General features: G+C 45.9%; 1 protein-coding gene across 6 annotated transcripts in view; it reads left to right on the top strand.

Moving 5' to 3' along the window:
- The window catches only part of Ap1b1 (adaptor related protein complex 1 subunit beta 1), a 51,705-nt gene that overhangs the window by 12,272 nt on the left and 12,838 nt on the right, over nucleotides 1-26,595 (top strand). For 2 of the 6 annotated variants that reach the window (XM_004843403.4, XM_004843401.3), the window contains exons 2-12: nucleotides 4,329-4,391; nucleotides 8,082-8,187; nucleotides 11,797-11,932; nucleotides 12,657-12,902; nucleotides 14,161-14,351; nucleotides 15,328-15,549; nucleotides 18,956-19,076; nucleotides 19,627-19,722; nucleotides 20,713-20,828; nucleotides 21,164-21,329; nucleotides 26,339-26,437. In XM_004843403.4, coding sequence (XP_004843460.1) covers nucleotides 4,355-4,391; nucleotides 8,082-8,187; nucleotides 11,797-11,932; nucleotides 12,657-12,902; nucleotides 14,161-14,351; nucleotides 15,328-15,549; nucleotides 18,956-19,076; nucleotides 19,627-19,722; nucleotides 20,713-20,828; nucleotides 21,164-21,329; nucleotides 26,339-26,437 — 1,536 coding nt within the window. In that variant the 5' untranslated portion in view covers nucleotides 4,329-4,354. Of the gene's footprint in view, nucleotides 1-1,048; nucleotides 1,177-4,328; nucleotides 4,392-8,081; nucleotides 8,188-11,796; nucleotides 11,933-12,656; nucleotides 12,903-14,160; nucleotides 14,352-15,327; nucleotides 15,550-18,955; nucleotides 19,077-19,626; nucleotides 19,723-20,712; nucleotides 20,829-21,163; nucleotides 21,330-26,338; nucleotides 26,438-26,595 lie in introns of those variants that run through there. The other 4 variants (XM_087198106.1, XM_087198105.1, XM_087198104.1 and 1 more) reach the window with 3 other exon arrangements.

The raw sequence follows: 26,595 nt of genomic DNA, 5'->3' as shown, positions 1-26,595 counted from the left end.
TCTTTAATGTTTGTATAGCTTACACCAAATAAAATTTCAGGTCAGCTCCTAGGTGTGCAGTGTGGCTCTTATTTGGGTCAGGGTACAGATCATTTCCAACAGCCCCCAGAGGGCTTATGGGCTCCCTTCCAGATTGGTAGCCACTGATCTGACTTTTATTACTGTAGCTTAGTGTTTGTGTCTTCTGCTTATTTTAGAACATAGAGACATGTACCACCATGTCTGACTTAAAATCCAGAGACTTAAGAATATTTTTGAATTTTTTTCTCCTTTCCTACAACCTAATTTTTCTACTCTTTGATTACATTACATCTTTGTCCCTGCCTAGTGTGTCAGTGCTTCTCACCAAGAGCTTATTATGCTAGAAAACTTAAGAGAAAACTACTATATTTTGGGATTTATTACTCAGTTCCTTTATCAATGTTAACAGGAACTGGTTCTGGGATGTGGCATTAGAATCATAATCTTCTGTGGGTGTGGGAAGGTTGACTTGAGGTGGGGACAAGTGCATTGGCTCCTTGAGGGCAAAACCAATTGTTGTGAGTGCTTCTCTTTTAATTTTGATTGTGTCATCCCCTTGAGGCATTCTTTGGACTGTAAATGCTAAAATTGAGGGAGATCCCAGCCCAAAATGCAGTCTTCATAACACAAATGACTCATCACATTGCCCAAAGCAGTTTCTAACCAAAAATTCCCTTTAACTACTGCCTTTTACAGTGTTCCCTGTTGCTTCTGAAGATGGGATCCAGACCCTAAGCCCTTTTTTGCCTGAATTGGCCACCTGCTTTCAAATGTAGCTCATGTACCTTTAGCCTCCGTGGAGTAGAAATGCTATGTGTGGCAACAGCTTGACAGTGCCAAGGAAAGCACATCTTGGGGCCGGGGATTTAGCTCAGTGGTTCTGCCACCTGCCTTGAAAGTGCAAGGACCCGAGTTCGATCCCTGGGATCAAAAAAAAGGAAAGAAAAGCACATCTTTCCCATGGCATCTGTGAGTGCAAGCTCCTCTAGGATGGAACTATAGGGTTTTTTCCATTCCTACAGAAAGAGTACAAACTCTCTTGCACTGGCATCCGACTGGTACTGGCTGGTGTGAGGAACATCATAACAGAGAAAGGAGGAAAGGAGATAGCCTCCCTCAGTGGATCAGCAGCTGTGGAGGAGCTTTCACAGTGAAGTGAGGGTTTGTTTTTGTTTTTTCATACTGTGCTTTGGGGTCTCTTTCTACCTGGATGGAATTTTCACTTTTCCCAACATTTCCTTCCTCCTCTATTTTAATTTCTTATATAATCAGCTTCAGAGGGATACAGTTTCTGCGTCATCAGTCCCACTAGGCCCTGTGCAGAGGGATCTGCAAAATAGATACTGCAGAAATAAGCAGCAGCCTATGCCAGTATGCTAGGGGGTAGTTCCAAGTTTGAATAGTTAGTTGCTTAGCACCTCTAAAAGGACTATCATCAAAACCTCTGCTTAGCACCTGTAAAAGCAGGTATATCATCAGAAGCTCTACTGCAGGGCTATCAGCACCCATACAGGTTTGACTAGCTGCCTCTGCTGCTGTAGCTTTTTTATGTGTTTGTTTATGGTAGAGTCTCATTATGTTACTTAGGCTATCCTTGAACCTCTGGGCCCAAGCTGTCTGCCTGCCTCAGCCTCCTGAGTAGCTGGGACTCCAGGTGTGAGCCACTACACCTGGCTTCTATACTTTTTTTAATCTTCAAAAAGAGAAGCTTTTTCACCCCTTCCTCCTTCTGCTCGGTTGCATAGGACACTGACATGGATCTGTCACTGGCAGCTTGTGTCCGGGAAATTCAAGACCCCAGACACTTTGTTGTACCTACAGATGAAGGGAGCCCCTGACTCCCTCCTCTGCTGTAGAAGAAAGAACTCCTGAGCAGTTCTGAAGTCAGACTTCTAAGATAGTTTTTTTTGGTTTTATTTTCTTCTAGACTTAATGTTGGAAGGGTTTATATGGTACTTTTTGTGGTTAAGTTGTAGCTCCTTTTGCTCTTAATTATCCCCTTTCTTACACTCAATTTAACTAACCTTGAAGAACAGAATATCCTCCTACTTTGGACACTCAAGTAAATGTGGCTTCTGAAACCCAGCAGCCTTTGTGATATGGCAGAAATCCTATTATCTTTTTCACCTGCTTATTCTCAGAATTTTAGAAGGAACCTCTAGGTTGGTGAGATTTCTCTGAGAAAATGGCTTTATCTATGTGCAGAGAGGAAAGAAAAAGATGTTTAAGTAAACTGTTAGAAACAAATGCTGGCTCCTTATGTAACAAGCACAGGCTAAGCTTCCCTGGGAGTTCCAGTGGCCTCTTTTCATTTCTTTGAACAACTATCAGTTGAACACTCCCCCTATGCAGAGGCTTGGGCCAGGCATAAAAGGGAAGTGGACAGAGCTGCATGGCAGGCCCACGTGGTCCTCCCTTTGTGAATCCATCTCCAGCCCAGCCTCATACTGTGAGGACTGGCAAAGTAGAGGCCTCCCTGCGGACTTGCATCATCAGATGTGTGGTCTCTGTTCTTTTCAGTGGTTCCCATAGAAAAGGACCTTCTTCCCCTTTTAACTTTGCAAAGCAAGAGGAAAGTAGAATTATATCTTTTTTTCTTTATACTGTTTTGTCAGTGAAGCTTTTATTTCTTTATTCTAAGAGAATCCACAAAGAATTTAAGGCAACCCTGAGACCATCTATATTGGTTTCCCATTGATTACTGAAACAGAATCTCAGCTGGGGGATATCTCTAATGTCATCCTACTGGGAATACAAATCAAACCTGGAAAAACACACCTGGGCTGGAGAGGTGCTGTGTTGCTTAGTTTCCAGAGATTATGAAAGGATTCGTGATTCCTCACATTTGTCACGTCACCACCTTTCATGTTGCCCCCACATAGTAATGAACAGAAAGGAAATGTTTCTGGGGCTGTGTGTTGGCATCTCTTCCATAGAGGCAACAGAAGGGACAAAGTGAAGTGAGTGTGCTCTGTTCAGATGTTTCTTTTAAGCATGGGGTTTTCTAATACCAGGAAAAATCACAGGTAGATTGAGGGTTACCCATGGAAGTCTCATTTTTTGGACTGAGTCCTTAGCAACTGTCAGAGGCCTGTCCTCCCTCTCAGATGGGGGAAACAGAATTATTCCATCAATATAGCATAAGCACAAGCTTTGGTAGACCTGGGATGGTCTCCTAGCCCAGCCACTTATAAGCCGTATGACCTTGAACCAGTTATATGACATCCCTAGTCCTGTTTCATCATCTAAAATGGAGTTAAAAGCCATTTCCCTACTGATAGGATTAAAAGAGAATATGCTTGTAGGCCCCTGAATTTAATAGGGGCTCAGTAAATGATCCCTCTTACTGAACTGTAGAACAATTCCAGAAGTCTCTGCCATGTATCTAGAGTGACTTGTATCAAAAGGAACTATTGAAGTACATAGTAACTGCTCAGTAGTGTTTATTGAATGAATAAAGGAACTTTAGTACTTTCCTTGTCTTATTGCCAGTACTTTGCACCATGAATTTTGCACTTCGAGATGTCTTAAGAGATGCTTCGAGACAGTTGGCAAGACAGTCTTGGAGAATGTTGTAGAATCTGCAGTGTGTAGATCTGTCCCTGTCCAGAGATGAATAGAGCATATCTCTGTTTTAGAAACTTAGGGAAAGTTGTGGAGAGAAAAAACCTCCCTAGCTGCTTGAATTTGGCCTTTCCCAAGCTCATTTGCCTGTATAGGGTAATGGTAGTACCTTCTTAGGAGGCTTGGATGAATAAACATGTGTGAAGCACATGGCTGGGCAAGGTGGGCACCATAAGGGTGCTGCTATAACTATTATGTACTTGTTGTTGTTGTTGTTGTTGTTGTTGTTGTTGTTGTTGGTACTGGGGATCGAACTTGGGACCTTGCTCTTGCTAGTGCTTTTTAACCAGTGAAGTACCTAACTATTCCCTTATTAATGAGCATTTAAGTTATTCCCAGTGGTGCATTGTTGTGAATAGCAAAGGTAAAACCATGTGTCCTTACGCAGATATTTCTGTGAGAGATTCTTAGAATTGCAGAGTCAAAAGAGATGCACGTTCAAATGCATGGATTTGATGCAGTTGATGGACTCCTTAGAATTACTCTCCAAAATGTGATCTGCTGTTGTCTAACAGTTCATTTACCCCATAAAGAGATAAGCGGCTATCTTCCCCTACCTCATGTGTGCTGGATCTTCCTCCTCCTCCTCCTCCTCCTCCTCCTCTTTCTCCTCCCTCGAGCACCCTAACAGAAAATGAAATGGAACACAACTCAAAGTCACCCCTCTCTTCTCTGTCTTGCAGAATCCAACCACAGATAAGGGACCAAAATGACTGACTCAAAATATTTCACCACAACCAAGAAAGGTACTGTGTGTGCATCATGGACCTGTCTTACTCTTTCCCTGACTGACCCTTCTGCCTGCTTCCTCGGGGTCTGGGGAGCAGGGGGGGCTGGAGGCCTAGAAGCAGCAGTGGGAACGGCCTAGAGCCTCTTTACCTTGTGGATCCAGAAACTTGAACTGCTGATGGGGTAAGGAATTGACTGCTGCTTTTTGAACTCAGGAAGCGAACAGCATTAGATCCAAGTGTGAGAGAAGACCATTAGATCCAAGTATGGACCCCCCCAAAAAGCTTCCTTTTATTCCCCATTGCTCAAAATAGTTAAATATGATATTTTTTCCTAGGGCAAAGAAAACACACAGTCCTATCAGTAGTCCCTCACAGTGTGTGTGTGTGTGTGTACGTGTGTACCTGGTCCTTATCCGTGGACATATGCTTTCATGGTTGCAATCAGAGTTCCTCATCCTGTTTTTCATTTGACATTAACATAAACATTTCCCAACAGTCTAATGACTCAACATTAAGTCAATTGAATTGGTGTCCTGAAATTTGCTAAACTAGGCTTATATTGTTGGGGATTTGAGCTCTTTCTGCTTTTAAGGAAATAGAGGATGTTGGCTGACCAGTGTGCTTTTAACCCTGTAAGCATCTTTCTGACTGGCTTTTCCTTTCCCCCTTCTTCCTTCCTTCCAAGTGAGATTAACACATGACTGCTGACGAGATAGAAAGTCTCTTGTTGAGTTAGCTGAGTCAGGTCCTGAAGTCTGCCCTTCAGCAGGCATTGGATTTATTGGTCCAGTTGGGTTTTGGCTTTTTTTTTGTTTTTGTGGAACTGGGGATTGAACCTAGTGCTTTCACATTGAGCTACATTCCCCACATTTTTAATTTTTTATTTTTGTTTGGTTTTTTTGGGGGGGAGGGTTGGTACTGAGGATCGAACTCGGGTCCTTCCACTTGCAAGGCTGTTTTTTATTTTGAGACAGGATCTTGCCAAGTTGCCCAGGCTGGCCTTGAACCTGCGATCCTCCTGCCTCAGCCTCCTGAGCTGCTGGGATTATAGGCATGTGCCACTGCACCCATCCTTGTTTTGTTTTTATTCTCTGAGGCAGTAGGGGGATTTTTTGGTACTGGGGATCGAACTTGGGACCTTGCGCTTGTGAGGCAGGCAGCAGAACCACTGAGCTAAATCCTCAGGCCCCTTTGATTTATTTTTAAAAGATGATATTTGGCAGTGTTGCCTAGGCTGCCCTTGAACTCCTAGACTTGGATGATCTTCCTGCCTCAGCTGGGACTGCAGGTGTTCTGCACTATGCTTGACTGTAGTTGTCTTTAATTGAGGTGCTGCCATGTGCAGTGGAAGAGACAAGAGTCTCTGACCTGGCTCTGCTGGAGGTGGAACTGGGAAAATCAGGCATTTAGCAGTAACCACACTAAAGGGTGGTAGGTGCAGTGGGCTGTGGAAGAACTCCACGTGGAGCTAGCCAGGTAAAAGGGATATGGGGAAGGGGAAGGAGTGAGTGCTTTGCCCATGATTCATTCTGGAAAGGGAAAGGTAAGGTCTTGAGCACAACTTGCCAAAGAGGATGATTCAAGAAAAGACAGAGAGATGTGTGGATAAGATAAGTGGAAAGGGGCCTGATGAGCCAGGCCAGGGGTGAGCTTAGTGCTAGGGTAATAGGAATGTCAGTGGTGGGGTTTTTTGGGTAAATTTTCTTTTGAGGGTGTCTGGAAAGAGATTTTGTTTAAATCTGGCATCTAGTATCAGTCATGGTTTTTAAGCAAGGAAGGCAGATTCTTTTTTTTTTTTTAATTTTTATTTTATTTATTTATTTATTTTGATACCGGGGATCGAACTCAGGACCTTGTGTTTGTGAGACAGGCGCAGTGCCACTGAGCTAGGCCCAAGGAAGTCAGATTCTAATAAAGGATGAAAAGGAGAAAAGCTGGAGGCAGGAAGACCTGAGCCACAGCTCCCAGGAGATGTGATGGTGCCTGAAAGGGGGTGGTGGGGGGAGTGGAATGCCTTTTAGGTGGTTGAGGAGGTATCCTTGATGACTGACTGAATTTAGGAGCCTGTTAGAGGAGGGAGACATTTCAAAAGCAATCAGATCTGGGGTTCAACCCATCAGCCTTGGGCCTGGACCCATTAATTGACACCAGTTGTATCTGGCCACACACTAAGTAAAGCACAAGCAGCCCTGCAGAGGAGTCTAGGGTCAAGGACATTGTGGTCTATTGGATCCTAGACCAAGCAAACACAGCCTCTCACTGTCTTGCAGGAGAAAGACACGTGTTCCTTGGTAAATTTGAACTGCAAGATCTGCAGATTCCTCCTGGCTTCATTGAGCAATATCCTCATTGCAGTCTTCCCTGGGGCTGTGCTTTGATTGTTCTTAATTAACCATGTTTGCTGTCTTTCATCTCAGGTTCTCTTCTGAGCACCACATTGTTACGTCATGATAAAAGCCTACTAGTTTTCCTTTTTTCTCATAGCAAATCCACCTAGAATGTTCTCAGCACTTTCCTTCACCTAATAGTCCCTGCTTCACCTCTATCACAGGTAACTCCACTCTACAAAATAGGGCAAAGTCATATGGTAAATTAAGAGCAATAGCAGTCACTTTTAACACAGACCACAGTGTCAGGCATGCAGATGAACGTGTTCACTTCTGAATATTCAGTGAGAGGATTCAGCACTCCAGTCAAGGGAGAGAGGACAACTGAAGAAACAGGTGCAGAGAGGTAAAGGAGTATCTGGGTAGGTGCAAGCATAGGGATTTAGAGCAGGGGTTTTGGAAGGACAGATCTGGTTTTGAATCTTGTCTGTGTCACCTACTAGCTGTGTGGCTCTTACAGCTTACATTGGCTCATCTGTAAAATGGGAAATGCAGAGTTGGTGTGAAGATGAAATGAGAAAGGGTATGGGAGGGGCCGGGGGTTTAGCTCAGTGGTGCCGCCTGCCTGCCTGCCTGCCTCATAAGCGCAAGGTCCTGAGTTCGATCTCTGGCACCAAAAAAAAGAAAAAAGAAAAAAAGAAAGGGTATTGGAGGAAGTGTAGTGCCAGGCTCAGAGGAAGGCTGAGGAAATGCAGTTTGCTCTTCTAACCTCTTAACTGGCACTGACTTTCCATGGTAAGGCTTGGAACAACTCTATGTTCTCATTTCTTTTTTCCATATCATCAAGTTCTTAACAATTTATTACATGCTCAGATGAGCTGATTCCCATTCTCGTAGCTGAGCAACCACTTGTGGCTCAGGAATTGAAACCCTGAGCAAGCTGATTAAATTCCAGATTCTAAGAAAACAGGTAAAGCTTATATGTGGGATCCATCAAATCCTGCCCTCCCATCACGTGTCCTAACACCCAGGTTCCATTGCATTCAGCCTTGAGGGCTGTAGTGGAGTGAGGTTGCTGAAGAGCTTTGATTTCCTCTATTTTTAGCAGACTGGCTGAGCAGCCCTTGCCTGTGTGTTTTTTATTTCCCTCAGGGTCTTTGTGATCTCCCAAGTTCCTATTTATCACCTCGATCCAACATGACCTCTAGGCTTCTCATAATAATTTCTCTCCTAACCATCATCCTTCACTGTCGAGTGTCCCACCTGAGGCCAGAGGCCTAAAGCTGTCCTCTGTCTCTCAGCAGTTCTTTGGGAACTTGGGAACGGGATTGGCCTCTGGCAAAGGGATGGATGGGTCATGCCTGCCTTTTTTCCTCAGGGGAGATCTTCGAGCTGAAGGCAGAGCTCAACAGTGACAAGAAGGAAAAGAAGAAGGAGGCAGTAAAGAAAGTGATTGCGTCGATGACCGTGGGCAAAGATGTCAGGTAGGCAGGAGTAGTCTGGGTGACAGCCAGACAGTGGCTGAGAGGAGAGAGCTCATAGTTCGGCCCCAGTTCAGATCTTTTCTTTAGGGTACTTAGGGCCCTACATCTCCCCTCCTACAGCTCCTTTCATGAACCTTCTTTCCAGATTGAAGGTTTTGTTTGCACAGGAGTCACAAGCTTACATGCTAATGGATCAGGTGATAATGGAGTGGACTGGGCTGAAAAGACTTCAAGTGACAGAGTGGGTATGGTAGGAGCCCTCTCAGAAGCTCCAGAGGATTGCTGCTGGCTGGGGAAGATGAACCTGATTTTTAAAAAGAACAGGAAATGTGGATTTTTTTATTTTAAAGCACCTTCTTTTGTGTGTGGTACAAATAAAACATACCTTCAGATTGAATTTCTCTAATTTGCCAGCAGTTTGCAACCTTAGGTTGTACCTGATGGAGTAGATCACATGTAGAATGGCTGCTACACTTTTTGTTAATGTTTTGTGCTGCTTGGAGTACCCATTTGCCCAGCCTGTTTTCCCTTCATTTAAAACCCATCCACTGGGTGTGGTGGCACATGCTCATAATCCCAGCACGGGGAAGGCTGAATGAGACAGGAGGATCACCGTGAGTTCAAGGTGAGTCTGAACTATACAGTGAGACCCTGTCTCAAAAAAAAAAATCCAAGGTTCATAGCTTGAGTCCAGTTCAGATCTCTCCTTTAGGGTATCTAGGGACCCATGTCTCCCTTCATGCTCCTTCCTTCTTTGGTTGGTTGGACTTTTTTGGTTATTTGTTTTACTTTTTGAGACGGGGTCTCACTAGGTAGGCCAGACTAGCCCAACCCAGACTGCCTCAGCCTCTCAAGTCCTGGGATTACAGGTGTGTACCACCACATCTCCTACCTTTGTGAGCTACCTTCTCTCCATTGCCTTCCCCATCACTCTAGGCTGCTACTATAAACTCAACATTAGTTCTCCTCATGTTATGCTCACTTGTTTTTACCTACCCATCATATTGTAAAGTACCTAAAAATGGGACAGATTTTATGACAACTTAATATTTTCACAGTGTTGGAGAATCTGCAGAGCACTTTCAGATATCTTTTCTTAATATTTTCTTTCAATTTTCATGGTAAGCAGTGCTGTTTTGTTTGTTTTTTGTTTTCTGGTTTTTGTTTTTTTTGATACTGGGGGTTGAACTTGGGACCTTGCACTTTGGAGACAGGTGCCAGAACCACTGAGCTAAATCCCCAGCAGTGCTGTTTTTAACTGCCAAAGAAACAAGATAAAGAAAGAGGAAAATGACTGCCTAACAGTCTTTGGTTAATGACAGATCTGTGAGTAGGCCAAACCCTTCTGCAATCCAAATCCAGCCTGCTTTTGCCCAGACCCTGTCTTCTATGTGCTCATGTTGCCCAGCTCCATGTCTTAGAGGCCTGGTGCTGATGTGGGGCAGCTCCCTACCTGTCCAGGTCCCACATCACAATCACACTGCCCCAGACTTCCCCATGAACTGCCCATCCTATTGCTACCTTCAGCAAGGCTCTCCTGCCAACAACTCATGAGAAGTAGTTATACAGAGACTAGTGATGACACAGCACCAAAGTATCAAGCATTTGCTGGAAGACTGGGCCTTCTCCCAAGTCTGATTCCTTCTAGAACAAAGCTGCTCTCCTTCAGCTAGAACACTGCTGTCACCTCACAAAGGAAACATCTTTGTTTTTCTACCTCAAAAGACCTTGCTTTGCCTGTGTGATGGGCCTCAGAGGGCAAGTCAGGCTCATCAGCACTTCTCCCTCCTCCTCTGCTCCCAGTTCTTCCTGGTATGTCATCATCAACGTGATCCATCCATTTCAGCTCCAGCTGGACTCCTGCTTGTTGGGGCTCAGAAAGTTCCCTTGGAGCTCTTAAGTCTCAAGGTTGCCATATCCTTGCCAGTAAAAGCATGAATCGAGAGGGGAGCCAGGCACAGTGGCTCACACCTCTAATCCCAGTACTTGGGAGGAGGCTGAGGCAGCAGGATCACAAATTGGAGCAACTTAATGAGACCTTGTCTCAAAAAAAAATGGACTAAAGATGTAGCTCAGTGTGAAGGCCCAGGGTTCAGTTTCTAGTATGTGGGGGTGGTGAGAAGGGAGGTGATGGTTTCAGAGACAGAAAATTGATCTCTAATCATATTTTATGTCTCAAGAAAGGCTATGTGCCAGGTGTGGTGGCACATGCCTGTAATCCCAGCACTCAGGAGGCTGAGGCAGGAAAATTGCAAGTTCTAGCTCAGCCTGGGCAACTTAAGAAGACCCTGTCTGAAAATCACAAAAAGGGCTGGGTATGTAGCTCAATTTGAAGACCAGACAGACTGACTGATTGTAACATCTTATTGGGTTTTTTTGTTGTTTGTTTTTGGTTTTTTTTGATACCAGGGATTGAACTTGGGTCCTTGTGCTTTCGAGGCAGGCGGAGGAACCACCGAACTAAATCCCCAGCTGACTGACTGATTGTGACTCTGAGACCATTGGGTATCATGTTGGGAAGAGTTCCACCCAGTGTAGTAGTGTATGGGATGGGAAGCGTGGGTTTTGAGTCAGACCTGGTTCTTCAGGCAGGTTTTCATTTTTGAACTTTAGTATTGTCTTGGAATGGGGATGCTCTCCTGGTGTCTTGGGAATGTTAAATGAGGTGAAGTATGCCATATCCTTAGTGCCACATAACATATAGCTCCATACATATTTTGCTGGTTCCTAGTGGATGCAGAGCTGGCCCTTGTGGTGAAAGCAGCATGACTCATCTTTTCTTCCCTGTGACCCTCCAGAACACCTTCAGATACCTAAGTATACTGTCTTGTTTAATTATCACAAGGGGAATGTGATGTGAGTTTTTCTTTTTTTCTGATATTAGGAATCAATTCCAAGCCTCATGATTGCTTAGGAAAGCGCTTTACCACTGGCTACAGCCCCATCCCTGAAGTGAGTTTCTGTTACACATTTCTTACAAATGAGGAAACAAACTCAGACTGAAGGAAGTGTTCCAGCATCATACAACTAGTAAGAGCCAGAAATAGGTTTGACAGGCTCCACAGCTCATATTTGGACCCCATGAAAAGAACAAAAAATCACTCTTTGGCCAGATGTGGTAGTGCTTGCCTGTAATCCCTGCACTGTAGTAAACTGAGATAGGAGGATCACAAATTTGAGCCCATGCGGGGAAATTTAGCAAAACCCTGTCTCAAAAAGAAAAGGAAAAAAAAGCAGTTGGAAATGTAGCTCAGTGTGAAGGCCCTGAGTTCAATCCCCAGTATTTAAAAAAAAACATTAGGGCCAGGGATTTAGCTCAGTGGTTTCACCGCCTGCTGTGCAAGCGCAAGAACCCGAGTTCAATCCCCAGTACCAAAAAAATTAAAAATTAAAAATTAAAAAAAATATTTTTCTCTTAACTTCCATTTTTTTCTGTTCAGTGTTTGTGATAACTGCATAGCCAATGTCTTTCTTTTACAAGGAAATTCTTGTTTATCTTTCTGGTTCCTTCCTGCTCACTGTTCCTTTGCCCCTAAGATCTTAGCTGCCTAAAAAGCTTCCTCTTCCTGTCTTCAGCCTATTCCTGCTGACACCATCTTGACCTTTCAGTGCCCTCTTCCCTGATGTGGTGAACTGCATGCAGACAGACAACCTGGAGCTAAAGAAGCTGGTATACCTGTACTTGATGAACTATGCCAAGAGTCAGCCTGACATGGCCATTATGGCCGTCAACACCTTTGTGAAGGTGAGTAGGAGCTGGGTGGAAGGGGGTACAAATGGTGTTCACTGTTTCATGTTCCCTAGGATTTTTTTGAGGTGGCACCCTGAGGCCCTGAGTAGAAACAGGCTCCTTTCCTGACAGGCTGTCTCTGCCCCACAGGCTAAGGCTCTCTTCCTCCAGCAGATGGCTCCCTCTCTCTCCAGAAACTCGGATGTCAAGGCCCAGCCTCACTAATTCTCTATGAGGTCATACCAGGCCTGTTGGCCCCTCATGCCTCAAAAAGGGATAGCGATTGCTCTGCATCCTTTGGCAGAGCAGGATTCAGCAGCATCTGAGAACTGCTGTGTTCTTCTGGATTACCCCTTTACATTTCTGATCCCCAGATGAGAAGCAAAGCAGGGACCAGAACCTTAGCTTCACTAGCCCTATTGATAACATATTAGAAATGAGTGTTTCTGTGGGAGGGGAAAGATTGAGGGTTGTGGTCTAGGTGGATGTGTGTTTGAATCACGACTCTGCTCTGTGACTTTTGGTGAACTTCCTGAGATCCTTAGCTTCCTCACCTGTGAATTGGGGCCAGTATTATAAGTCTGCTGTGAGGATCAGAGGAGATAATGCACAGAGCCCCTCGCATAGTATCTGACAAGTTCTTAGTGTCTGTTACATGGCATTTACTTTGATGGAGATCCCATAGTAGCCTGTTGGTAGTGCTCACTTCTGCCCTTGGCCAATGGCTGGTTCTCCTCAGGACTGTGAGGACCCCAACCCCCTCATCCGGGCCTTAGCAGTGCGGACCATGGGCTGCATCCGAGTTGACAAGATCACAGAGTACCTATGTGAGCCACTCCGGAAGTGCCTGAAGGACGAGGACCCATATGTGCGCAAGACTGCAGCTGTGTGTGTAGCCAAACTCCATGACATCAATGCCCAGCTGGTGGAGGATCAGGGCTTCCTGGACACCCTTAAAGACCTTATCTCCGACTCCAACCCCATGGTATGCCACTGCCACTCAGCATAACACCTCTACTACTTCCTGAGTTACTTGGGGAGAGCTTGGTTTGAACCTTTGCCAGGCAGTCCCCAGTTTCTAGTAGTCAGATCCCTGCTGTATGGGCTGGTTGTTCTGTGCCTTGTGGTAGTTCAGGTACCATGCTTTTGACAAGCTAGACTCCCTTTTCTGTACTGACTAGCTGCATAACTTTAGACAAGCTGCCTAACCTTCAACAGCCCTCTTTTCAATGAGATGGACCTTATTGTCTGTAGCTAGCAAGAGTGCTGGCAAGGTAGCATGCCTGTCCTGGCCAGGCTCACAGTACGTGTACAATCAATACTCATGCCCAGGGCCAGGGATTTATCTCAGTGGTTCCGCCGCCTGCCTCGCAAGCGCAAGGACCCGAGTTAGATCCCTGGTACCAAAAACAAAAAACTCATGCCCTACTTCCCCTTCCAATCACTGTCATTGTCACCATCTCCTCACCAACACTATCTGTAAGCTCTGAACATGTGGTTCTCTCCTCTTTCACCACATCTTTGTAGGGTTGTAGAGAATCACTCTTGAAGTAGCATAGCATGTCTGGGTGGGAACTACAGTCTCCTTCCCCACAGTGATGGCAGCAGTTTGAAGGGTGGTTTGTCAGGGCCTATTTAGAATGAAATACACAAACCTCTGGGCTCAGCTGTCCCCACCATATATCCCACAAAAACACTGATCAGTCATGGCATTAAGCGGACACTGCAATGACCGTCACAGGAATATTGCTTGTCATAGGGAAAAACTGAAAACAATGCAGACCACATATGTACACTACCGCTATGGTGGAAGTGGGTGAAGGGCCATAGCATCCCATGCCAGTCTCTCTGCACCCATTTCCAGCAGCCTTGAGGAGAGGATATGAAGGAATCCGGCTCTGAAAAGCTTAGTGGACAACCACTGAGTGAGTTGCTGTAACTGGTAGATTGGGACTGTAGGGTTAGGTAGCTGGAATGCTTTCTACACTTGGAGCTGCATGTTGTGTTGTGTTTTGTTTTGCTTTGGTTTGGTTTTTATACAGTAGATGCCCTTATTTTAATTCTAATTTATAGAGGAGTCAGCAGGGTGAGTGCTTGGAGTGGGCCTCAAAGCTCCAGACTCTACCCATAGGGTCATACTCCTTTCAGGATGTCCCACTTCTGACCTGCCAGGGTCATTAGCCTCTCTCCCCTGGGCCAGGAGCAACATCCTTAGCCTCAGTTCCTTCTGTCCTCCCAACCAGGTAGTAGCAAACGCAGTGGCTGCCCTCTCAGAGATCGCTGAGTCTCACCCCAGCAGCAACCTGCTTGACCTGAATCCACAGTCCATCAACAAGCTGCTAACAGCCCTGAACGAGTGCACTGAGTGGGGCCAGATCTTCATCCTGGACTGCCTGGCTAACTACATGCCCAAGGACGACCGTGAGGCCCAAAGGTGAGCAGGCCTCATGTTTGTCAGCCCAGCCAGACCTAGTTCTCTGGAGGCTCCAGCCATGAGCTGGGCCTCAGGCCTGAATAAGCCACTTCCCAGGGCCTTGTCTTACTTGGCCATCCTCAGGCATACCTGGAGGGAGGCAGCCCACTTCTTATCTCTCCAGAGCCAGTGATCAGTAGTGTGGCTTCAGGTCAGCTTGCTGTGTACTGTGACACAGACAGGGCCTGACCCAGGAGCTGGCAAGACCCTAGTCACCTGGCCAAGTCAGGAGATGGTTAGCAAGAGAGCCACCACTTGCTGAATTCTGAATATCTGAGCTTCTGATGAATGTTTTCCGCATACTAGGTAATCTTTAAAGCAACTCTGAAGGACTTTGCATCATTGTCCACCATCTTACAAATGAGAACTCTAGATTAATAGGTAGAGGAAGTTGTGCAGGTTGCCCAGCTGAGACTCACCTGACTGTTGATTACCACCACCCCCCGTTCTAGGTACTAGGGTTTGAACCCAGGGCCTTCTCACTAAGCTACATTTTTAGGTTTTTTTTTTGTACCAGGGATCCAACTTGGGACCTTGCGCTTGCGAGGCAGGCGGCGGAACCACTGAGCTAAATCCCCGGCCCTTCTTTAACTCTTTTTTATTTTTTATAGTAACTCAAACTTGCAATCCTCCTTGCCTCAGTCTCCCACAGTGCCAGGATTACAGGTGTGCACCACCGTGCTCAGCTGTTGTGCTCATTCTTTACATGTGTTGTTTTACTTATGTCCCCAGCAACCCTGTGAAGCAGGTATCATAGTCTTGGCTTTATGAATGAGAAAACTGAAGCTCAGAATAACCTGAGCCTGCTTAGGGTCAGTTAGCAGACAGTAGACCCACAATCTAGATCTTCCTTATACAGAAGACATGTTATTTTGATAACTAAAAACAGGACATTTTCCCTTCTCTGTCTCTTCTTTTTGGAACCACTGGACCCTAGCATCTGTGAGCGGGTCACACCCAGGCTTTCCCATGCCAACTCTGCTGTGGTGCTATCTGCTGTGAAGGTACTGATGAAGTTCATGGAGATGTTGTCCAAGGACCTGGACTACTATGGCACACTGCTGAAGAAGCTGGCTCCACCCCTTGTCACACTGCTGTCAGCTGAGCCAGAGCTGCAGTATGTGGCCCTGCGTAACATTAATCTCATCGTGCAGAAAAGGTATCAAGGCTGCCACACATGTGTACCGTAGTGCATACCCCTGGGAACAGGCACTGAAGGGAAACTTGACCTGTCACTGTGCAAGAAGACTAAAGAATACCGTAATTAGCTGGGTGTGGTGGTGCATGCCTATAATCCCAACACTTGGGAGGCTGAGGTAGGGCCAGCCTGGACTACGTAGTGAGTTCAAGGGCAGCCTGAACTTCATAGCAAGACCCTGTCTTCAAAAAACAAAAAGAAAGAACACCTTAACTCAGGAACTCAGGAGTTTTCAACGAAGGTGCCATTGCTCCCCCAGGGAACATCAATAATATCTGAGTCATTTTGGTTGTCACAGCTGGAGGCTGCTTCTGGCATCTAGTGAGTAGAGGCCAAGGATATTGCTCAGCATGTTAAAGTGCTGGACTGTGATAACATCAAGATGCCTTGGCAGCTGAGCGTGGTAGCACATGCCTGTGATCCCAGCACTCAAAAGGTTGAAGCAGGAAGATCACTGTGAGTTCGAGGCCAGCCTGGGTTACATAGTAAGTTCAAGGCCAGCCTGAACTACATAGCGAGACCTTGTCTCATAAAAAAAAAATTGTGTGGATATACATGTGCATTTTTCCTGGGGACAGAGTCTGTAGCTTTAGTCAAGTTCCTCAAGGTTGAAAGATGAGGAGATGGTTTGTATATCTGTTTTGGTTTTTTGAGACCAGGGTCTCACTATGTAGTGAAGGCTGGTCTTGAACTCACTATGTAACCCAGGCTGGCCTTGAACTCAGGAGATTATAGGCATGTGCCACCATGCTTGGGTCTTTTGTTTTTATTAACATCTTTTTCCCTGCATCTAGAAAGCAATGTTCAGTGAGAGTCCACAACTATTTCCCGGTGCTAGTTCTTAGACCTGCTTATCTGAAGGGACTCAGCATGTTGGCTGGCTGGTTGGTTGGTTGGTTGGATGGATGGGTGGGTGGGTGGGTGGATTGGTGGGTGGATGGATGGATCCAAGATAAGGAGATGGTGAGGAACTTCTGAATTTTGCACAGCCTGGAGGCCTGGGGGTTGTAAAGCAAAGTCAGCAGAATGCTGTGTAGCTCATTTTCCTCTTCCTTCTGAGGGTTGCTGCAGAAAGCCACTGCTTCCAAGAGAAGAGGTGGGGGGAGGACTGAAATACATTGAGCAAGCTGGGTGTGGTAGCGCACACCTATAGTCCCAGCACTCTGGAAGCTAAGGCAGGAGGATTGCCATGAGTTTGAGGCCATCATAGACTACATAGTGAGTTCAAGGCCAGCCTGAACTACATTAGCAAGACCCTGTCTCAAAACAAAACAGAACAAAAAAAATTAAATACATTGAGCAGCCCTGGGTCTGAGGGTTGTCTGGAATGACCTCTTCCTTCCTCTGAGGTAGCTCTGAGTGAGAGAGCCCAGCAGCCCTGGGGTGGGATTACCCTCTTGAGTTCTACTCCCAGCATTTCTAGTCTAGTGGTTCACTCAGAAATCAGGATTTGGCAGCAGCAACTAACTATTTTACATTCACAAGTTGCAGCAGGCCCCATTGCTTTTAGCATAGCAACACAGAGAAGGGCCACTTGAATTCATTCTCTCTCGGAAAGTGACTCATCCTTCTTGTACCATTGGTCTGGTTCTTAGTACACACTTGGAGTCCCAGAGATATTGATGGAACTGAGACATTTGTTAAGATTTATGAGGTATAAAAATGTTTTATAAGCAATAGTTTCAAAGTTGTGGCGTGTGTCTTTATACCCAGTGCCCTTGTGTCACTGGATTTAATAAAGTGTAGGGCCTTGTAGATCTAGATCAGTGTGAAAGGCTCCCTGTGCTATATTTATCATGGTAAATCTCTTAAGAAGTTCCTTGTGTTGCCCAGGCATGACCCAGCCCAGCCCTGACACATGATTGGGCAGTTTTTGCCAAGTCTTGATTGCAGAAATCATCCTCCTGTTACTCAACCTGGGGTCCCTGTCCCCACCCCAACCCCAGCATGCCAGAGGCTTCTCCTTGGCCAGGACCTTCCTCCCTGCAGCCTGCACAGTAGCACTGAGTACCTGGGTCCCTTGGCTCTCTGCCTCATCTTTTGCCCTCATTTTTACCCTCTGTCCTCATCCCTTTTCCTAACGATAGGAAAAAAGCTTGGTATTTTTGCATTGCCATTTTGTTTTTATGTTTTTTGTTTCTGTTCTAGAAAGGGCATAGAAGTAGGAGTTTGGGTGGTGACTGTTGCCTTGCTCCTGTTTTTGTTAGTGCGTGACCTCTCTGAGGTTTCCTTGTCTAATAAAAATGCCATAGAAGATGCCAGTTGAGGGCAGAAGGGCATTGCCTTTGAGGGAGGAGCAATGGTGCACACAAATGTGCTGGGCTGGTGACAGTTCCTGCCTAGTAAGTACCATCTTTGAGATAGGCATCCATTGTGCCAGTGCCTCAAGTCTGACTCTCACAACAGGCCTGTTATGTAAGTGTCTGTGTCAGGATCCCCATTACCGCCCCCATGTTCAAGATTCACTAGCAGCTCTCATGGAACTCAGCACATAGTTATAATCATGGCTAAGTTTTGTAAGAGTATCTTAGTAAGGACGCACAACTAAATCATAAAGGAGATAGACACAGATGGAGTCTGGAACAATCGATGGGAGACATCCTCATAGTCCCTCCACCTCTTGGTGAAGGGATCACATACAGCATACCTTGTCCCCAGAAACGAATTACAGAAACGTGTAGAGGCCAGGTATGGTGGTGCAGACCTGTAATCCCAGCACTTGGGAGGCTGAGGCAGGAGGATTGCTGTGAGTTCAAGGCCAGCCTAAACTACATAGTGAGACCCTCTCTCAAAAAACAAAAACAAAAAAATGTGTAGAGCATTTCTGTCCAGGAGAGTCTAATTGAGACTCAGCACTCAAAGTTTTCATTTCCTTCAAATTTCAGGCTCTGAAAAAGAAAGGTGTTGAGCCTAAACCATACTGTTTGTACATAGTCTGGGGACCCTCAGCCACCTTTACCACTGAAGGAACAGTGTGAACATTTCCAACATCCGAGTTCCCCAGTCCAGACCTTTGCAGACTAGCAGACTCAGGCCTGCAGTGGTAACACTTTCCTGTAGGTCATTCCTAATTCTTGGGTGAGAAATACAGGCCTGAGGTCAGGGGTTGGAACCCTCGCCTGGTGTCTGCTGCCTGCTGCCCTCTTTTTCCCTTCCTGAGATGTGCTGAGGTAGGCAGTAGTCAGGTAGCTCAGGCTTGTTAGGGGCCCTGTGCCCAGAAGTGTGAGGCTGTGATGGTGTTTTTGTTTTCCTGCATGTCAGGCTCCACTTCAGACCCCAGAAACGCCCCACCAGACCTTGTAAGGGTTTTCTCATGGGGCTTATGCCTTGCATTTTTCTCTATCCTGACACCCTACTTTGCCATTAGGCCTGAGATCCTGAAGCATGAGATGAAGGTGTTCTTTGTGAAATACAATGATCCCATCTATGTGAAGCTGGAGAAGCTAGACATCATGATCCGCCTGGCTTCCCAGGCCAACATTGCCCAGGTGAGCAGATTGTGACAGTCTAGGGCACAAGCTGTAGTTTTGGCCTCCTCCATCACCCACTGGCTATGGTCTCTGGGTCAGCTGATCATTTTTACCATAAGCAGTTCATTGCATGGAGGTGTTTAACATGAGGCCCGTAGCTTGGTAAGCATGTAAAAAAACCTATAATTTTTGTTACTAAAGAATATTCCCCCTATTATTACCTATCATCCATCCATTAAAAAGTGGTAGTTAGGGCTGGAGATAACAACCCTAGTGATAGAGTACCTGCTTAGCATATATGAAGTCCTACATTCAATCCCCAGCACCACAAAAAAAAAAAAAAAAAAAAAAGGAAGCTAAAACAAGGGTTGTGCAGCCCTGCCCGCTTATTATTCCCTATCTTCCTTTTGAAGCATTGGACAGATCTTTCCCTCCCCTGGGCCTTCTACATCGAGCAGGAAGCAGAATCCCATAATTCTGTAGTTCTCTGGATTCCCACTACCCAAGAGTGTTTCAAAAGGCTGCCCCATCAGGTATCTCCAACCCATTTTCTCTGTTCGGGTCATAGGTGTTGGCAGAGCTGAAAGAGTATGCAACAGAAGTGGATGTGGATTTTGTAAGGAAAGCTGTGCGTGCCATTGGCCGCTGTGCCATCAAGGTGGAGGTGAGGAGGCTCTGGAACTCTGTCTGCAGTCAGAGAAGGGGAGAAAGGCTCAAAACAGGAAATTGGTCTCATTAGCAGATTCTACCAGGTGTTTGTGGTCTGGAAAGAATTCAGAGTCAGCACTGCAGCCCCCAAAGTGCCCCTTGTGCACATTCAATTGGGTTCCTTTTCACTATAGTCTCCTTTAGGTCTTCAAGTTGCTGCAGATGAAATTAATCCATCATAATTGTGTTCTTCTCCACTATCAGCTAAGACAGTGAAGCACCCACCAGCTGATGAAGGGCCTGGTAGACTTAGCTTCAGTTGACGGAGCTCTGGGGTAGGGACTCTTCCTGTTGGGTGCTCTGGCAAAGATCCTGATTCAGCTGCCCATGAGACTCTTTCTCCAAGATCACCAGGCCACTCCAGACCCTGTGCCTAGCATTTCATCCTCCTGTTTTTTGCTTGGGGAGATTTTCCTTGGCCACTAAGTTGGAATCCTCTTAAATGGGCCCAGTGCTGGCTAGAGGATCTTGAGGCATTTTCCCCTTAATGATGATGATGGCCATCCTGAGAATTTTCCTCCACTGGGCCATTAGCATAGTGTGTGGGAATACAGGCAGAAGAGCTGGCCCAAGCAGAGATTTTGTAAGTGTTTTTGGTCACAAGAGCCCATTTTATGAAATGCATAAGAGAGGTGTTGTCAGACTGGAGGAGTCACTGCTCTCAAGGCTTGGCCTAGAGAAGCTTTGAAGAGATCTTTGCTCTTAGGAGTGCTGCCTCTGGCTTCTCTGTAGTCTGGGTGTCTGGATGTCGCTGCAGTCCTGGGGCCATCATTTGGCACTTACTGTCCCACCCCCCATTGTCAGGGGAGAATGTTCTATTCTCCTGCTATGACAAGGGGTGAACAAGGAATGACTTAGGCCGCTTGGCCCGGAGATGGTCATCAGCAGTTATATTGGAAATGAGGTGCAAGGACCATACCCACATCCCCTTCCTCTTCCCACACAGCAATCTGCAGAACGCTGTGTGAGCACACTGCTCGATCTCATCCAGACCAAGGTCAACTATGTGGTCCAGGAAGCCATCGTGGTCATTAAGGACATCTTCCGCAAGTACCCCAACAAGTAGGTGCTCACCCTTCGCAGTAAGAGGGCCAATGTGGCTCTACTTGAGGACAGAGTACTATAGTGGGGAGGAGGAGAAAGGGGAGCCTCTCCCCTGCCCTCTTCCTTTCTTTCTGCCACAGCAGCATTCTCAGAAGAAACCCTTTTTTCCCTTCTCTTCCCTGAACTGGCCCTCCTCTGCTCCCCAGGCCAAGATAAGAACTAACATGTAGCAGATGAAACTCAAATCACCTCTCCTCACCACCTCTCAGGGCCTTATAGGGCACTGGCTTATCTCTCTTGGCCCTTGTGGGCCTTCTGCATTGTTCATGTGCCACTGAGTGCTATTCTCCTAGGTATGAGAGCGTGATTGCCACGCTGTGTGAGAACCTTGACTCCCTGGATGAGCCTGAGGCCCGGGCTGCCATGATCTGGATTGTGGGCGAGTATGCTGAACGGATTGACAATGCAGATGAGCTGCTAGAGAGCTTCCTTGAGGGCTTCCATGATGAAAGCACCCAGGTAAGCCTTCATGCAGGCAGTCGGGCCACAGTGGTAGTCATGACTGGAATTTCAAGTCACTGTGGCTCATCCTTTCCTGAAACCTTCCCCTCATACTGCCAATGATGTATCACCAGCACGGCCCCTTTTCCTCCCCCGGGGCAGTGCCTCAAGGAACATGGGAGATGGTCTTGGTGGTGTGCAGGAAAGGTTTCTGGTTTTGTTTTAATTTTATATTTATCTTTGGATAGGTAATATATTGACTTGGTTCAAAATTGAAAAAGAGCTGGGCATAGTGGCACCTGCCTATAATCCCAGCACTTAGGAGGCAGAGGCAGGAGGATTGCCATGAGTTCAAGGCCAGCCTGGGCTACATAGTGAGTTCAAGGTCAGCCTGAACTACTTAGTAAGACCTTGTCTAAAACAAACAAAAAACAAAATTGAAAAAGGTAAGCCAAGCATAGCAATACATACCTATAATTTCAGTACTTTGGAGGCTAAAGCAGGATGATTACAAGTTCAAGGTCATACTGGACTACAAAACATAACAAAACAAAAAAATTTGAAAAGATAAAGAAGAATATACAGTGAAAAGTCTCCTGCCACTTTCCTCCTCCCAGAGGTCACCAGCTTTCTTGGTTTCTTCAGAGTACTTGTGGAAATTGTCCATGAATACACTGGCAGATCACCCCCCACATACATACATATGCATATACATACTCGTATGCAGTCAGTTCTCATTATGCATGGTACTTGTATTCTGTATCACGGCAAACACTGAATTAGTGAGTATGGAACTATTGCTTCCAGAAGTACTGTACAAAGTTAGGTTCCTATGAGTGTCTGGGCACATTTTTGTCAGCTGATTGCTGATTGGTGTATGACCTTGTTTTATGTGTGTTTCTGTTTAAAGACATCTTAGTTAAAGATCTTTTTGATTAACATTGGACTCGTGGCCAACAGCACTATAAGTCATGCCTGAGTTAACACAGGTTAACACATGTATTTTCTCTGTAAGACATACATCACAGCCTTCTTCTTGTGCTTAGGAGCAATAGGCAAGCACTTCACTATACTTGGGAGTCATTTTAAATAAGGAAGTCATCAACAAAAAGCTCAAAGGTGTGAAAAAATATGGCATTCAGTAGATCATGGAAGGATGCCTGTTTACATGAGAGTTGAAAGCAGAGCACTGCCTTGTCTTACCTCAGCTCTGAATTTGTGTGTGTCAGGCAACCATGTTTTCACTGCTCTGCCCATAGCTGTAAATGACTGAAAAAGCATCATCAGCATAGATTTGAAGGCTACAAGTAGGTTTTAAAAGTAAGCAGATTCACAGATATGGGCTCTGTGAATAATGAAGCCCTTTATTCCCTGTGTGCATCTGTGTATGTATTTCCTTTGTATTTGTATTTTCCTATTGCCTGTGTGCATCTGTGTATGTATTTCCTTCTCATTTATTTTATTTTATTTTTTTCTTCTCATTTATTTTAAATACTTTTGGTATTGAGCAAATTCAAATCATTTAGCACCTGGCCCTTTTCCCTTAAAATAAGTTCTGAAGGCCCTGCTATTATTAATTTATGCTGTATTTAACCTCGATGGATAGTTAGGTGTCTACTCCTCTGTTCTTTTAAGCGGTACTGCTGTTACTAGGCTGTGTGATGCACAACTGCATGTACATCTGGAGGATAAATCCTTAAGCAGTATGCTGGGAGAGAAGGGCTGTGCATTTGAGATTTGAGTAACGATTTGCCTAGTTTCCCATGGTGTAGAGATCATTCTGGTTTACTTTCCATTTCAGATGGTGAGATTGCTCTTTCCTTACCTCCTTGCTGGCCAAGTATATCTGTGCAGTTTGTTTCTGCCATTCTCTTAGATAACAAGGGGAACTTCTGTGTACTTTTGTTTGCATTTCTGTTATGAGGCTGAGATCTTGTCATGGGTATTCTCTTCTCTGTGAATTGGGAACTCTGTTTATGCATGTGAGGCTTTAGGCAGTAGTCTGCCTGATGAGAGCATTGTAACCCAGTGGGTCTGCCGGTCACACAGATCTCAGAGTACATATGCCTTGTCCCTTCATGGCTCAATGAATTCATGCTTACACCTTTTCCTCTCTGAACCTCAGTTTCCTCATTTGTAAAATGAGGACCGTTAGACATTCCCTCATCCTGTGAAAGTTATGTGAGATGTTTTGTATAATGTCCTTAACACATGCCCAGTTCATAATAGGCACTCTTAAGAGTAGTATTGGTTTGGATCAAAATTGATTTCAAAAGTAAACTGGTCCAGGGAAAAATGAAACCAACCGGTTCCCAGAGCTGACATTTCTAGGTAGCATACTCCCTTCCCACACTTGTGGGTGCAGCTTCTCTGATAGTGCATTCAGGCAGTCTCTGCAACCCTAGGGTAGCTTCTGCGTTGGGTGGGATCCCAGGAGTGGAGGCAACAAGGATTCTGCCATTCTCAGCACTATTCTTTTTTTTTTGGTGCCGGGGATCGAACTCGGGACCTTGCGCTTGCAAGACAGGCTGCGGCAGCACTGAGCTAAATCCCCAGCCCCTCTAGGCACTATTCTTACAGCATAACAACTTCTAGGGAAAGACCAGTTTCCCCTTTATCAGTCCAGCAAAAGTCCCAAGGCCTATTTTCATTGTCCTGAACCAGTCATTGTAGCTGTGATCAGCCAGGTCCCACAGATGTCCATTCCAATCTCTATGGATTGAAAGGGTGGTTCTCTGAAAGAAAGCCAGCATTTTTGTTACCAGAAGACAGAAGACAGTAGATGCTGGGTGAGCAAAAACAGCAGATGTCCATCGCAGAATCATAGCAGTAATTCCTACTGTCACCCTCCCACTTCCACCTGCCCCCAAACTGCCTTCACTTTCAGCACCAGCCCCTTGTTTCTTGTCTGATAACCAAAACTTGGCCTGAGATAGTTTCTCCCCCTGCAACCAAGTTCTGCCTAGGGTTACTGTAGGGGAGGGATGGGGCACTACCCAAATATTAGCATAAATCTTTTGCAGCCTCTTTCCCCTCACCTAAGCCTACTAATGAACCAGTAAAGTCAGGGAGCTGGACTTTATGGCACACACTTATAATCCCAGAAGACTGAGGCAGGAGGATCACAATTTTGAGGCCCTAGGTTCAGTCTCTAGTACTGCAGAGAGAGACTCACCAAGTCCATTTTCTTGTCTATAGAGGTTTAAAGATTTAAAGATTGTTGGATGCTGTGCATAAAGTTCTTTGTCCATTGCTCAGTTCATGATAACAGAGGGGCATATGTTAATTAAGTAACCTCTTTCCTGCATCCTGAGTTCATAAGACAGTTCCAAAGCTCTTTTAAGAATACCCATTTAGGGCCGGGGATTTAGCTTAGTGGCACCTCACCTGCCTCGCAAGTGCAAGGTCCTGAGTTCGATTGATCCCCAGTATTAAAAAAAAAAATACTGTTAGTAGTTTATAGTTTTCAAACTCAGTGTAGATTGTCTTTTAGCTTCCTCATCTTTGCTTGGCTCCTAGGCCTCTGTAGTCATGGACAGGGAGTCTTGGCCTGACTGGTATATCAGGCCTGCTTACCTCCTGGATGGTAGAGCTCACAGCAGTGTGGCAGGTAGGCTTCCCTGGATATGGGGGCATTGGTGTATCTAAGGAACTGGGCAGGCCCTAGGCTCATGGCCAGATCACCCTCTGGCAGCAGAGACTAAGGTGGACCTGAACCAGAATCACAGCAACCCTGACAGTGATGAATGGTTCCAGGCAGCCAGCTGACTGGGTTGGAAAGACTTGTAAAGAGTCCCTGTGTGGTGGTAGTAGTGATAATAATGGCAGTGGTGACAGCTGTTGTGTATTGAGCAGAGTACACAATAGGTTCTTCACATTTATTGCCTTATTGAGTCTTGCTGTTAACCCTGTGAGGTATTACATTCATTTTAACAGATGAGGAAACTGACTTAGTTAAGTGACTTACACAGGGTCACCTGGCATGGGAGGGATAGAACCAGAGTTCCAGTGGAATGTGATCTAACCCTAGCACCGGGCAAGCTGCCATAAGTTGCCATTTCAAAGCTCACAAGAACCTCCTAAAAGAAGCCACAGCTTTCCTTCACAGACAGAGGGTAAATGGCCTCCTGTAGGCCACTGGGCTGGAGCCAAGTGTGAAAGTCAGATCCTTAGCTGCCTCTTGCCTTAGAAACAGCCAGCCCACTGCAAGTTCAAACCCAGTCTGGGCAACTTAGCAGCTTACCGAGACTTTATCTCAAAATTAAAAATTAAAAAAGGGCCGGGAATTTAGCTCAGTGGTGCTGCCACCTGCCTCACAAGCGCAAGGTCCCTAGTTCGATCCCCGGTACCCAAAATAAAAATTAAAAAAGGTCTATGGACATAGCTTATTGCAAAGGCCCTAGATTAAATCTTCTGACCAAAAAAAAAAGTGCAACTTCTTGAGGTCAGGCTGGCTCTGTGGATCCATTGGCCCATTCCCCTAGGCCTCCATGGGGATATTACCTGTTGACACCTGGTCCCTTTAGGAAACATACCAGCCACATGTTACTTTTTTGTTTATCTATTCGTTTTTGTTGAGACAGGGTTTCACTATATTCCAGGCTGGCCTTGAATTTGCTATGTAGTCCAGACCTCGAACTCTTAATCCTCCTACCTCTGTCTCTCATAGTGCTAGGATTACAAGCATGTGCTACCATGTCCCACATATGTTGCCTTTTGAAGCTGTGAGCTTCTCATGGTGCTGTGGGCCTGAAGTTTGGACAGGTGTCTCAGAGCTTAGGCAGGGTGATCCTCCCTGGAATGGCCAAACAGTGCAGTGTCCATCTCCTTCCTGAGCAAGTAATTGGTGGTCTGAGTGCTCCATACCATCATTGCCCCGTTGCCTTAGTCTGTGTTTCATGGCCAACCCCAAATCTAACAAAGCTGCTCTTGGCTTGCAAGGACTTTGAGCCCCTTTTCCTTGTCACATCCTCATTTGGTTTCCCACTGCCCACATGAAGCCCATTCTTCTTCCCATCTCTCTGCAGGTACAGCTGCAGCTGCTTACAGCCATTGTGAAGCTCTTTCTGAAGAAGCCAACGGAGACTCAGGAACTGGTGCAGCAGGTCCTCAGTTTGGCCACTCAGGTGGGTTCCCTGGTTCCCACTGGGTGCCATGAAGCCCTCACTGTGGCAGGAGAAGCCTTGGTCCTAGGAGCCATGTCACCCCGGGAGTGGCATATGTAGGGGTGGGCCTTAGAGTAACCCGAGATCTACAGAGGGGCAAGGAAGACAGAAACATGGGA

This window comes from Heterocephalus glaber, unplaced genomic scaffold (assembly GCF_053883595.1).
Source record: "Heterocephalus glaber isolate CG9 unplaced genomic scaffold, H.glaber_assembly_v1.0 deba00001687, whole genome shotgun sequence".
NCBI lineage: Eukaryota > Metazoa > Chordata > Mammalia > Rodentia > Bathyergidae > Heterocephalus > Heterocephalus glaber.
This window is presented reverse-complemented; position numbering and strand designations above follow the sequence as displayed.